We start from the raw sequence: 15,084 nt of genomic DNA, 5'->3' as shown, positions 1-15,084 counted from the left end.
GTGTCATTCATTTGTTTATATCATCTCTTAGATCTGATTTACACTCTAAACTCAAAATCTAATACTGCTTTTAATATTAGTAGTATTACACAGCTACATTATATTCCTAGTCTTGAAAAATAAGAGTTGGTTCATTTTCCTGTTAATGACCAACTAAAGTCATATAGCAAGTATATTATTCATGTCATGTGGCTAACATTTTCGCTTTGAAATATAAATCTCTCTTTATTGTGTGAGATCTTCCGGTTCATCCTTTTCTGTTATGTGTATTTGTAGTTGCATGTAGTGTACCATTAATGGATTTATGAAATTAAGTATTTATACATTTGCACTTCTTGTAATAGTTTCCTTTCAGAATGTCACCTTCTTAATTACTTATCCTCCTTGTCTTATTATTTTCCGGAAAATATTACTTAATAACGATTTAGGAATAAGAAATTTAAGCATTGATCTCTGCTGGAGTTACGTTGGAATTTGTAAAATAGCTTAGTAAACTTTGACATTTCCATATTTCATAAGAAAATGTCACTCAAAACTAAGATAGATAGTAACGGTAGTATTTGTACTTTGATGAAACTGATAAGACATTGATGATAATTCAGTGAACTTTTGGTGTTACAGATCATGTTTTGGTAGTTTACTGTATTGCTCATACATACATAAAAGTTTCAGGTCTATTGGCGAAAAAGTATTTTTACTTAGTTTCTTCTCTTGTAGTTTCTGAACCGAAATAAAAGGGCATTTATAGCTTGGATTACCAAATGTCCGGTTTTAAAGAAGGAAAACTGAATCCTTTTTTCTAAATAATCTGGAGCGTTTTGTCCTTTTATGGCCTGAAAATATTTATTGTTAATAATTGAGGATTTTAATCTTATTGAATTCTATGAAAAATATTGTTTGGATAAGAAAATAGTATCATTTGAGAATCTAAAGTTACATCAGTCGAAGAAAAGTATGGACTCATTTTTAAGGGATGTTACAAACTTCAAACTACAAAATAATATCTTTTTATATTTCTTTATATTCAAACGCAATGCTGAATGTGGGAGAATGTTTTCAAAAATGAAATATCTCTGATCAGACACCAGAGATAGACTCAATGTTAATATAGTGAATACAAATTGTGGACAAAGTAGTGATGATGGCGATAGTGTATCTGAAACATGCTTATGTGGTATAATGTACTAGTATAATAAGTTTTTAATTGCCAAGGTTCTAATGGAAGCAACTCAAAAAGACCGGAAGAACCACTAAAGTTACTTTCTTTTGGTGAGTCACAAGTGCAGTATATACAACTTTATCTTTATATTACCTTTGTTATTCTTTTAAAAAACAATAGTATATTATATATATATAAAATAGGTTAACTGTAAATAAACTTAAATACATCGATTTTATAACCAAAATGATACATAAAAGAGAAGTATGCATAAACAATTGCGGAACATTTTATTGGTGAGTTACCAAGATGTCCTAGTTTTTATTTTAAAAATTTGACAATTCTATGTGGCGTATAATTTGAAAATTAATACTTTCTACGTAACCTTATGACTTAGTTAGTTAATTTAATTTAATATTTACTTATAATATATTTGCTTTTTTATGTAATATTTAGTAAAACTATATAATACACCAATCACGCTGCTATATAGATTTTTCTATTTGAATCTGAATGCTAAATATCAGTTGACCTTGTAATACATAAAGAATTTAACTTCTTTGTTCATATACATTATTGTATACTAGAAATATGGACATTGAAAACATAACTATTTAGTTTCTTTCAAAAGTTATAAATTCTCATTGGTAGAAATTACCTATGACTCATAGTCATTTTAAAATTCATTAAATTACTACCTTCTAGTTGTTGTAAAATATCAATATCCTTACTTAGGGTCAATTATCATCAAGGATCGTGTTTTAACAACCCTAGACGTTCCTCTTTCAGCTAGCCCAGCTGCAGTGAGGTGTGATGAATCATTTTCTCGTAGTGTAGGACTTTCTTCTGTAGGACTTGGCTCCCCTGAATCCGTGAGGGGTGATTTCGATAGAAGAGAGTCACAAGACTGCGGGGAACCCTGGCGATTTGCAGGACTCTGAAACAAGTTATAAGCACAAATTATACATGGTTGCACGTAACAACTGCTGTTAAACCAATCATCACATTTTTAAAAATCTATATTAAATATATCTACACTATAATTGGTTTTAAAAGTAGATTATGATTAAAATTAGTTTATCATTTTCTAATTGACTGATTGTAGAAATGAACCAAAGAAAATGCGGATATATATTAGTTGAGTCATCTATGCAAATAAACATAAGCTTTTCTCTTTCTATTAAATAGTATTATTATTTTTAAAAACTTTGGTAATCAGCCTATTTCTTTTTTCTAAAAAAAAAAAATGCCAGAACACTAAAATTGTGAGTTAAAATATTGGAAATACATGGCTATATAACAGATATTGTATTAAATTTCTTAAACATTGTGATTCTTTAACAAAATGACAAAAATAAGTACATAAATATAAATTTAGCGAAAATCCTGTAAAGTAGTTACCTACGTTTCTCAGGTAAAGCTTTCAATTTAGGGAGGTGTCTAAGATACATGGTGAAAATTGCGACATAAAGTCAATGACATTTATATCAAAATATAACACGGTACTAAGTATTAGAGGATTAGATACAATTTATTTTCCATTGATTATAGAAAGCATATATATATTGATGCAATGAATGCAGAAACATCATTCATATCATCTCAATTTCTTTTGACTCGGACAGCAAAGTTCGAAGAGTGAAAGTATTCTCTAATTTACTGCAATATTTCCTCTTCATATGTTCCTTGAAGTTATTTAGTGTCAGTTTATTATATGTTCATTTACTTATCTACACAATGTAGGACAATCAAATACGAACAAGAACCCAACCAAAGTAACTTTTGTAAAAAGTCAATAACCGTTCTGAACTTAATTTCACAAGTTCTATCACAATATTCCGTAGCTCGTCGAAGCATCTGTGTCAATGGTTCACATATTCTATTCCATAAAGTCTCAAAGTTACTTTACTGATATTGCTCTTTCTATCTCAACAAGCAGTAAAATACATGTCTATATTTCCTCGCAGATGAGTGTACAAAGTCTTAAGAGAAGTCTTGGCTTGAAGGCAGTGCCATGTCGTGAAAAATCAGCGCCCGGAGTGACAGTACACGACGGTGACCCCACCGCGAAGCGCCACCATGGTTGGCGCGAAGCGTAAGAAAATTTTGAAAAATATACCCTGCTTTTCTTGATTTTGAGCACTTTTTATTACTTTTTTCCTTCCATTTTGTAGATGTGCACATGCATTTTTCTAACATGAATAACATTATAGGACCACTTCTTATATAGTAATTTTTCCTCTCTTTTTTTCTTTCCTTCTTTACTTTTTCCTTCAGAATTTTGCGCCCCTTTACTTCGGCGCCCGGGTCCGTCGCCCCCCCCCCTTTCATGACACGGCACTACTTGAAGGCTTAAATAAATAGACCTCTGTCCGGTTCTAGAAAAAATTGTACAATACAGAGGGGTATCTGAGATATAAGTGTCCAAAGTGATGAGTGTTACTTCATAACGGCTATTAATAACCGTTATGAGCGTTTATACACAATTATTATTTACATAGCTTAAATGAAAATAATTTCTATAATAGACATGTAATTGAAATCGTTCTTCATAAATGTTGAGGTTTCATTTTCAATTTTCTTGTAGCTTTTGTTTAATAATGCTTTGTAAAAATGCATAATTCATTTCTTGTTTATTTTATCAATGGATAAGTCACGTCAATCTTCTAAATACAATTGCTGTCACTCACCTCAAATTAACTATTCGTCTTAACTTTATAAGTAAGCAAAATCATTGTAGTAGCTACTAGATAATTGATGTTAAACGATTTCTGCGTTAGATACTGTGGGAAACTTTGAAGATGTCACTCGAAAATTTTCAATCAACAACAGCAACAAAATATATTTACGATAGCATGTCAAATGTAACAATGTATTAAATAGCTGCTTATTTCTTGAATATACTGTATCCCAAACAACTTGATAACTGCATGTGACACGGACTGATTTCACAGATCTGCGATGATTTTGTGGCATGAGACATTTTAACTCAAATCAAGTGCTAGATTCGGTATGACACCACATTTTATCTTGATAAAGCAGTTTCTAATATTAGAACATTTATAGAAAGACATTTCATTATCTTAATTGTATCTTTTGTTTACTCACTTAAGACCAACAATGAGTTATGTCTTCTTGAGCTCGTATTGATATAATACAAGAACAATGTAAAGAATCCAAACAGTTCGGAAAAGACACATTTCTCGTTTGTTAAGAGCTTATATTAGACTATTTTACAATTAAATTAGACCAGATTTCAAACATGGGTTCCCCATCATATGTAAATCTTGCGCAGAAAATCAGTGATACAGGTATTGATAGCCTGTCATATATGCGTTCCAGTGTTTCCTTTGGGATTAGCATAAGTAACGTAATAAATTATAATGATTTTTTTTTTTTTTTTGTTTGCAAAACATCTTGGTTCAAAAAGAAAACCAACAAAATCATTAAAAATTTGTCTTCAGTAATGAAACCTATGCCATATAGACCAATTGTTTAAATTCTAGCACCGCTTAACGAAATTATTAGAGAATGGAACTTCATTAATTTCAAGTACTAAAGGTTGTCTAAATTTATCAGTAATCAAAATTCGAAATCAACAACTTTTGTGTTTGTGAGAATTGGATAATTTGGCACGTGACTTGGGCGTAGCTAAACAAAACAATGAATTTCGGTTGAATAATAACACTAATAATTTAGCTACCGCAACAACCTTTAACTAGTTCTGAAATTGTGAAGGAGAATCCAATTCCTTTTATTTATTTATTTATTTATTAAGGAAGGAAAACTTGAATATTCCTATCTTGATTGTCCGTCTAGTAACACTTTATGTACAAGAAGAAAAGACTGGTAAATCCTAAAGAACGTTCCTCTTCATAATGCTTCAATTCCAATCGCTCTTTCAACGTTCCTTATAGGAAATTTATCAAAATTTATTCATTATTTTAAAATAAATAAATACACTGAACGCAGATGTTTCATGTGCTGTAATCTAAAAATGTATGGTAGTTTTTTGGCCAATAAGTAGGATAAACTAAATTTTCACGCTTGTGTGTGGATGGGGCAGTAAAATCTGGTAAAGACAATGGACAATCCAAAATTGGCTCAAAAGAAAGGACTTAATGCTGGCTATAAACATATGGTATATGAAATTACTCATTACTTGACTCACAAAAAGTTTTCTTATGCTACACAAACTAAGGGTAGTGAATCAGTTTTTCAAAGGTTTGAACAACTCTAATTACCAATACTTTGTTCTGTTGATATCCAGACATTGAAGATGTAATCAAGTTTTTGGATAATATCGAAGATGACTGATACAAGTTAATTGTGAACACCAAAAGTTTACGACAATGGAATGTCACATGAGTTTGAAATAAACGTTATCTACAATTTCGTTTTGATTACTCCCAAACAAAACTCAAGGGTACTAAACGAAGAACACACAAAAACTTTTAAAAAAATATATGAACCGACCATAAAAAGAGTTACTAAAAGCCAAAAAATAAAACCGGTAAAAAAGCAGATAATAATAATAAAGCGCCTGAAAGCAGAAAATAACTTATTACTATTATCTATCTATCTATCTATATAAGTCGTGCCAAACCGAACAAATTATTACCTAATATAAAATGATTTCGATAGTAATTTTATGAGGCATTAATATGTTTGGCATGGGACAACTTATAAAAAAAGATTTTATATATATATATATATATATATATATATATATATATATATATATATATATATATATATATATATATATATATATATATATATATATATACGTATATTAATGAGTGATTTTCTGCTTTCAAGCGCTTTATTATTATTATTATTATTATTATTATTATTATTATTATTATTATTATTATTATTATTATTATCGTCTGCTTTTTAGCGCTTTTATTATTATTTCCCCTTTTAGTACCTTTTGAAAGTAGGTTCATATTTTTTTAAAACAAGTTCTTATTTTTTGCTTTTTAGTCCGTTTTTGAAGTCGGTTCTTTTAAAAAGTTTTTATTTTCTGTTTTTAGTGCGTGTTTTATTATTCCGTTATCTCTTTAGTCAGTTATTTCTTTAATTTTTTAAATTTTATTTTTCATCATTCCGTTAACCAATAGTTTAATTAGATACCTAAACTAAAGGTAGGACAAATTCTCTATAAAATAGGAATCCCTATGAAATACGCGTGAAGAGATGCGTAATAATAATTATCAAATTATTGAAATACTTTTTATTTAATTCTCAAATCTAACCTTGCATATGTGAATGTATTCTCTCTGTCTCTATATTTGAATCTCTCTCTCTCTCTCTCTCTCTCTCTCTCAATGTCGTCACGAACTCACATGGCCTGGGACAAAACCTCCAACTCTTGAAACCAGATATAAGCGCTCTACCAATGGACTATCGTGATTCCCTATAAGTTCACTGTTAGTTGGTTGGAGATATTCAGAAACTTCAAACAGCAAATATAGACACAAAATTCAATAAAACAGTCGATTTCGTTCTGGAAATGTCGAACTTCAAGATGCTTCTCACAGTGGGCGATCAATCACAGAAAAAGTGCATGATATTCTGGCAGAAATTGAATAATTCCGGCATGTAAACTGTCATGACATCGCCAATGACCTAAACATCCTTCACCAATATTAAATCAGGGATCAGAGAAAGCTGGCTGAACGGTTTTCTACCCCCGGTTTTATGCAACCCGTATTACTCTGTTGGATTTCTGGTTCCAGTATATTTTAGGTTAGTTCTTTTCTCATGGAGGAATTCTTTGATTTTTAAAAAATAATTAATTAATTAATACTTTTTTCTATCTTTTATATGTATAAACCTTCCTTGGGAATAGTTCATCCGATTAAGTGAAAAGTGCATCGAAATATGACCAATGGTGCTTGAGATAATCGCGTACAGCCATACATACACATAGAGATCAAACTGAGAACCTTTATTTCTTCAAGTCGGTTAAAAAGGGATCTCATCTATGGGACCACAAAGACCTATCAGACATTTCTATTATGTTTGATTATCGTTGGAGTTTACTCAGGAAGAAACCTCGTGAGATCCACTCAACGTGCGTTTACAATGAAGAAAGAAAGATAGTTTTTCTAAGGTATGTTTAACTTATCTTTTAAAGTAATACGAATTAATTACAAATACTCTTATTGAAATTTTCCTGATCTTTGTTAACGTTTCACGCATTTAATAATGTGGTTGATACTGATTATTAATGAGAAATTAGAAATTATTAAATTATGAAATACTTAACTTTACATTGTAAAAAAACCTTACATGACGGAAAAATATAGCATGCGGATTTGAGTTCAGCACAACAAAATTAAACTTTATCTGCTTAACATTACACAGGACAATAGAAGTTTACTTTCATTGTGTTACAAAACCAAATACTTTATATTCTTTATTTTTTACCATATCTACAACTTGTGCCTAAACGAATGAGAAATAATGGATAGTTCCAAGATTTCTTTTATATATATATATATATATATATATATATATATATATATATATATATATATATATATATATATATATATATATATATATATATATATATAGAGAGAGAGAGAGAGAGAGAGAGAGAGAGAGAGAGAGAGTTTCAAAACACTAAGACAATGTTTGAAAACTAATTCCTGACACCAAGAAAGATAAGAAAAAAATTTAGACCAACTTGGTTGTAGATATGAATCCTTTCGGTGCTATAATCAGCCGAAAAGTTAGTAGGAAAAATGCAAAAATAGCCACAACTCAAGAGCAAAATGTTGGATGGAAATCAGATAACATGAAATGTCCATTATTTCTAGTGGTAGATTCCATTAATGCACAACTGGATGTGGTAAACGGATGGAGAAATGGTAACTCCCCAAAGAAACTGGAGATTTCTGGGGGGTATTTATCAAAAGTTGAATGAGGGAAATGAACAGCAATCAAGTTTAATATCTCAACAAACAAAAATCATAGTACACCATTCAAGTTAGAAGAACATTTAGAATTGGAACGGTGAGATACACACGTTTAATTTGTCTCAGTAGAGAATAATTCTCGGAGGAAAAAACTGAAATGAAACGAAGCCTTTAACATCTCATGGTTACGGCTTTTAGACCAATACACGCGTAGAGACGGGATGAGAAATGAAAGCTAATCATTGCGGGGGGGAAAATCCATAGTATGCGAGTGAGAAAGAAAACAAGAGACTCGAGAAAATTCACGGACACGATGTTGTCCAATATACGCTTACATGGTTTGGGAACGAAATAGGAACCCTTTGCATCAAAAGTGAGCGCTCCATTACTGAGACGCCGTGTCCCTTATTTACAGAATTAACTACAATTCCGATAGATGTATCAGTCCAGTAAAACCTGTGTGATAAATCAATGTACAGAAAATAATGACGCTCAAACTGTAGAATTCGTAGTTTTCTTCGTCTGGAAACGCTAAGTACGTTTTCTTAACTCAGTTATTCTCAGCTGGTAGGTCGCGTCCCTCCAGAAGTCACGAACAGATTGCCGGTGGGTCGCTGTTAAGGTAGTTTTTACTGAATGTTATTATTATTATTTGTAAGAAAGGAGAGGTCGTATAGGCTAGCAAATTACTATTCTACCTTAATTGTAAGAAAATCCAAATTGCATAAACAGCGTATAAAAATATTAAATAGATTCGGTTTATTGGTAGTCTTGCGCATTATTAGTCGATCATGGATAACGAAGTGATTCAGATAATTCTCTAATGGTAGAGAGAGAGGGGATAAATGGATCTCTATGATTGGTTGATTTAGAGTTTAGCGTTTCTTTCAGCACCGAGGCCATATGCATGGGATCCGAACCACTGAACTTCCACCGATAATGAACCCAGTTCTCTCGCAATGAAAGAGCGTACGCTAAGCATGTAGCCACGGAAGAGCCAATGGTGCCGAAGTAAAAGAGCTCATAGCCAGATGGCAAAATAAAAAAAAAATGAAGAAAAGAAAATAAATAAAGAAAGAAAGAAAAGGGGAAAATGTAGTGACTGCGGACTGCATCGAGAAATAATACAGGTAACTTCAACTCATATCTGATATACAAGTAGTCCAGACATTAATATGTGGGGATATTTACTGGGCTTTTTTTTCGTATTAGTGTATTTTACATTACGATATACAATATTTAGCAGATGTTTTAAGATCAAGTTTACCAGAACTATGTAGAGAACAATAATGATCAAAGATTCATAAACTACTTCATTGAGTTAAAATAGTTACTTTCTTAATCTGTAAAACATGACGTTAAAACATTAAATATAAAATACATATGACGTTAAAACTTTAAAAAATGCTCTCTATTAAAATATCTTATTAGTCTGTCGTTACGTCTCCTTTCTCAATATATAATCCGGAAGACTTAAGTTAGAAAGAACGATGTTACTACTTTTAGAAATTTTAAAATAATAAGGTCAAATGTATTATTAAGTTACATCTTACACACAGAGGTTATTTCTCACGGAAAATATACTTACATCACATAGCGTAACGTTAACTTCAGGAAGTGTCCACGATGATTCATTGCTGTTTTCTTCGAAAAAATATACCCGTCCTTCACAGTCATTGGATGAGAACCACTGAAAAGATAATACATACAAGCACTATGTTAGTTTAGTCATTACAAAGAAGAATAAACAAATAAGTTATTCTTAATTGCAAATGATAATCATTACTGGCTAATCCGAAAAAATAGTAGATGTGTGTTCACGTTATATGTAAGTTTGATTTGTGATTAATTGTATCATGGAAATGAAATGTATACAGAAGTTTGCTCAAGACTCGTAAATATTTGTAGATAATTTATAATTGATCAGTATATCCTCCTATTTGCTAGGTGTGGTTCATTTTATGTAATTGACGAAATAATATATTAGGTATTAAATAAAGCACTAAAATTACATTTATATTATTATTATTATTAATTATATTATTATTATCATTATAGAAAAATGTTTAATTTAGTGATTCATATTTAAAAAATACAAGAAAGATCTAAAATGAGAATAGTGGCTACTTTCATAACTTTTGAAATGGTTATATCAAAACTTCTTGTCAATTTTATACTAAAGTATTTTCCGCAAGAAGAAAACTGTACTTTAAACGGGCGCGCGTTTAAATGAGTTAATATTGGAAGAAAGAAGCTTATTAAATATAGAATACGTGTGCAGAATTTCAAAAATACAATTAGAATCAAACACCACGTAACGCTTGAGATGTGTTTTTAGTGTTATATTTACATTTTATTAGATTTCAAATCAATTCTACATTTAAAAATTATAGCTATTTTCGCCGGTCAACGCTGTTTAAACTGTTATAATTTTAGAATTATCAGCAGAATGAATAATTGAAATCAAACGAAACGCAAAATAAACACAAACAAACACACGAATAATAGTTTACCTAACTTGTGCTTTAGGAATAATTGAAATCATTTAAAATTCTGCAAAATTTTGCAGAAAAATCGTTCTAACGTGGTTTCACTAGTTTTGCTTTATTGTATTTATTTTTATTACTATGATTGTCAATATCAACTTTTTACTTATGTTTAAAATCAAATTAACACATTTTACTTTAAAATACTATTTCTAGAATTTATAGTTGATAATTCAGTTTTATATAACTTAAACGGTAATGTTCTTAAACAAGAACATAAAAAATCAGTAATACCACGGAAGTGAAGTAAAAATAACGAAAGGTCTATAATACACATAAATTTGAAAACATAAAAATATATCAATTTATAAATTTTAGGCAATTTACGTTTAAAAGACTTGAAAGTTTAACACTAATAACGCAATGAAAATAACTAAACACACACACAAAAAAATGTAAGTACGAGTAACTTAAGGAACAATAGTGAAAATTTAAATACCATTTTTTTAAATCTTGAAATACTGTCCAATTCGAAGAACTGACACACGATATGATTTTGAAATAGATATGTTTAGACTAATCTTTGGCATTAGTTCTTTACTAACGACATTATCAGAATGCAATGAGCGGTAGACATGTTATCCACAGAAAGAATCTTCCACGTAACACTACAAATAATCAACTGCACTAAATAGCAGTATCATATCAGCTATTTAGTTATCTTTACGGTAGGAAAATTAAATATTTATCTCCTTTATCTAAAAATCATTCATTACTCTCGAAGTACAGAGAAATCAATGATTTGAAACGAAGTATTTTGATTTATACACAACATAACATTTAAAAAATTAATTGCGGAAAATTGTGTGCTTTTTGTGCATTTAAAATTTCAGCATTAAAGTATACAACAGCGGGTTTATAGTTTAACGTAGGTTATTAACCACATACATTTTTCAACCCGAGACATGTGCTTCTTGTCATATTATAGTTCCTACTGGAGTACAATTGATTGGCATATCATAGATTTAACCAACAGCAAATAAAAAATATTTTTAAAACTTTTAAATGCACCAACCTAGGATTTCAGAATCTTGTTGCCAGTATCCTCCTGACAAATAGAACAATATATATTGTATTTACTGTATGCGATATTAATTATTAAAAATAATTTTAAAAATGTAGGTTAATATGTGTCTATATGGTTTATATACACAAATATTACCATTTTATACAACGGACTGGAATATCCGCAAATTTTGAACCCCACGAACAATCCTGAAACCAATCTCGCGCAAACTGATAAATAATTATATTTCGGATAACTGTATTTCGGAATTTATTACATGAACTAATAAACATAGAGTAATAATTGATTGGTCAAAACATGCAAAAACGCAACATAATAATTTCATGATACTATTTTCATGTAGGAAATGTTAGTTGTGTAATGTCATGGTCAGTACATTAGCTTCCATCGCTATTATTTCGGAGTTTACTACCTGTGAACTCAACTGGTTCTTCTACATCTAACGACGACAAGCAAACACAAAAATTTCTACGACTTTAACGAAAATCGAATTCGAAATCACGCATACTATTCAGCTACATGGGGACACTAGCTGTATAATATTATTTAAACAAATTAATTTTGAGTGTTCTTTGCTTTAAAAAAAAAAAAAAACTAGATTACTCAATAACTTTTTGAAAAGTAATTCAAATTAAAAGCGGTACGTAAATGATGAAGTTAAACATGTGTGAGTGTTTGTCCCACATTATTTCATAAATTATACACTTTTTGTTTTGCAAGGTCGATTTTGTTCTACTTACACGGTTTTTAGATGTATATTAAATTTATAGTAAAAATACATTTAACATTAAACATGGAAAATAAACAATTTCAAATTATTGAAATTTAGTACTTTTTCAGCTATTCATTTGATTTTTAGAACATCCTCGAAACTAATGGAAAAACAAGAAAAGAAGGAAAATACCAACCTTGCAACAAAAAGAAAAAAAAAGTAGAAGACCAAGAATAAAATCATTTGTCGACAGTACAAGTAAGATATACGGGATTTTAGACAGAAGTAGGCTACGTTTACAAATAATCATCTTTCTACTCGTTGCTAGGTTTCTCGATTTTTATTGTTAATTTATTTTTAAAAACTTTTTTTTTTTTAATCCTAACAAATAACTAAGTTTGACGTCGTAGGTTCTTTAAATTCTCTCTGACTTTTGGACTTTGTATTATTACAAGAGATAACATTTTCTAAATGTAAAGAAACTTTAAATTACTAAGGCGTCTTATCTGTAGAAACAGTATTTGTCCGCTTTAAATTTCCACAGTTTATTTACTAGCTAAATAGTAATCACACAAAAATTTTAATGTCAAAAACTAAATACGGCTAAGTTTACGTACCAAATCGCGCAATCTTAAAAATTAAACATGCAGCTATAATCTATAATAAAGACGTTTTCAAATGCCCACGTCATTTCTTTTTTTGGATTTAATTTTGCTGTACCTCGTCCGATTGAAAGCTGGAGGCCCAATCTTCATCGTCATAGCATTCCCAATGAAGTTCCTGCTTCCACGCCACTATATCACTGGAACTGCTTCCTTTCCTCGATTTAAATGACACTTCTGTGTCCACATCGCTGCGACTAGAATAAAAAGAACGACCGCTGTCCACTGATGAATACCACTCATCCACAAAAGTAGAATTTAAAGATTCTGCACAAGTTTTGGTGAAAATATCGTCATCCTCCGGAGAACACGTCATGTCAACACTTCTTGTTTCACTTGTGATGGTATTACCGTTAGTTCTGTCTTCATGAAGGTCTATTCCACTACTGACACTGTAATTTAACCTGGAGTCTTGTTTTTGTTCTTTCTCTTCCTTCGTGTTTATGTCAAACGCATTGTTAATTCCCACACATATTGGCTCCATGTCCTGTGGCTCGTTTGCATCACAAATCTCCGTGGAATCGCTTTGGCTGTCGACAACCGCCGCACTCTCCTCATCTGCAGGTAGCACAACACTGCCAGGCCCAGGAGTGAGAGTTACGTCACTCATCACCGTGAGCCTATTACTGCGACCCTGATCACTGAATGTAATACTCTCTGTGTCTGTAGATTCGCACGAAAAGAGAACCCGCCCTGGGAACGTGTACACACTAGAGTTCCCACTCTGGGTCGAAGCTCGCCTCTTTCTACGCAACGGAGGCACTGGAGGTTGGCCACTACCATCGTCAAATATTGCATTTATGTCAAAGGAACGTTTTTTCTTCGGAAACTCTTCTTCGGGTGGAAAAGAGAAGAACACTTCATCCGAAATTTCTGAATCGAGAGACATTCTCGGAGGAAAATTTTCCATTTGGGGTTTCTGCACTAAATTCACGTCCTTATTCTTTTTTTGGCATTCCTCAAGGCTCTCATTCGCAAGTTTCTCAGCTTTCACGCATAATTCCAGAAACTCGAAGCTCCGATTTCGTCTCAGTTCCTCATCTGAAAGAGACAGTTGTGAATTGCAAACCGATCTCGTATCGTTTTCGCCATCGGTAGAGTCGGCAAAGGCCTCGTAATCATCATCATCATCATCAATATGATACAAGCGAACTGAATTCACATTAGCCGTCTTCTCCGCGGTCAACTGAACGAATTCTTCTAGCTCCTCGCGAATGCTATTACACAACGTCCGAAAGACTTGTCGTTTGTTTTCCGATGTTCTTTCCTCTCTTTCCGATATCTTGTGGAACAGTGGGTTGTCCTCCCACACTCCGTCACACTCGGAGTCTGACGCCAAAACCTCACAGCTAGCGCTTTGTACATTTAAGCTCCGACGAGGGACCTTCAATCCCTCCCAGTTGTCCCTGTGTGATAAAAAAACAAAATAGCTTAACTAAATCATGTAGCAAACCGGCAACTCCACATACACATCATTCATTCATATATATCATTCAATGCAGTGGTTAGACATCCCGTCCGACGAATACGTCATAACCCCTCCCCTCCTTCTAGTGTTAATAATACTGACCGGGAGGTACTAGGAAAAAGTAGTGACGACATACTGTAAGAGTGTTTCCTGCTAACATTCCAACCATAGTTAGTTATTCTCATCATTTCACAGTAACGTTATCTGCTGAAAGCACATGTAAAAGTTAAAAATGTAAACTAAGTTCCTTCTTCATATGCAAAAGTCCCGAACATAAAGACAGAATAAGCTAACACAAACAGATGCCTAACTGAAATCAGTTTCAAAATAAAGAACACATTCCTGGCGATTATATGAACTGAAATTTTGTTTCCAAAGAAACAGGGAAATTATGCATCAAAAACAGCAAAAATTCATTAGAAATAAGACGAAATTTTCGGTAGGAAAAATAAACCAAGGTTTATACTGTATAGTTAACGAAATCATGCCAACATACACATGGGAACCTCACTAAACACTAGTGAAAGTCAGTTGGGATTGTCAACGTGAAATTCGAATCCAGAAGTTCGGTTATTAAA

General features: G+C 31.7%; 1 protein-coding gene across 2 annotated transcripts in view; it reads right to left on the bottom strand.

The window, feature by feature from the left end:
- The window catches only part of LOC145671163 (WW domain-containing protein tag-325-like), a 561,143-nt gene that overhangs the window by 39,217 nt on the left and 506,842 nt on the right, over positions 1-15,084 (bottom strand). For both annotated transcript variants that reach the window (XM_081739998.1, XM_081740000.1), the window contains exons 5-6: positions 9,680-9,781; positions 1,891-2,096 (exon numbers count right to left, since the gene is read on the bottom strand). In XM_081739998.1, the coding sequence (XP_081596124.1) occupies positions 1,891-2,096; positions 9,680-9,781 (308 nt within the window). The remainder of the gene's footprint in view (positions 1-1,890; positions 2,097-9,679; positions 9,782-15,084) is intronic.

The sequence above is a fragment of the Thermobia domestica genome, chromosome 15 (genome assembly GCF_964235325.1).
Source record: "Thermobia domestica chromosome 15, izTheDome1.hap1.1, whole genome shotgun sequence".
Taxonomy (NCBI): domain Eukaryota; kingdom Metazoa; phylum Arthropoda; class Insecta; order Zygentoma; family Lepismatidae; genus Thermobia; species Thermobia domestica.
Note: the sequence above shows the minus strand (reverse complement) of the source record. Positions and strands in the feature narration are given on the sequence as shown.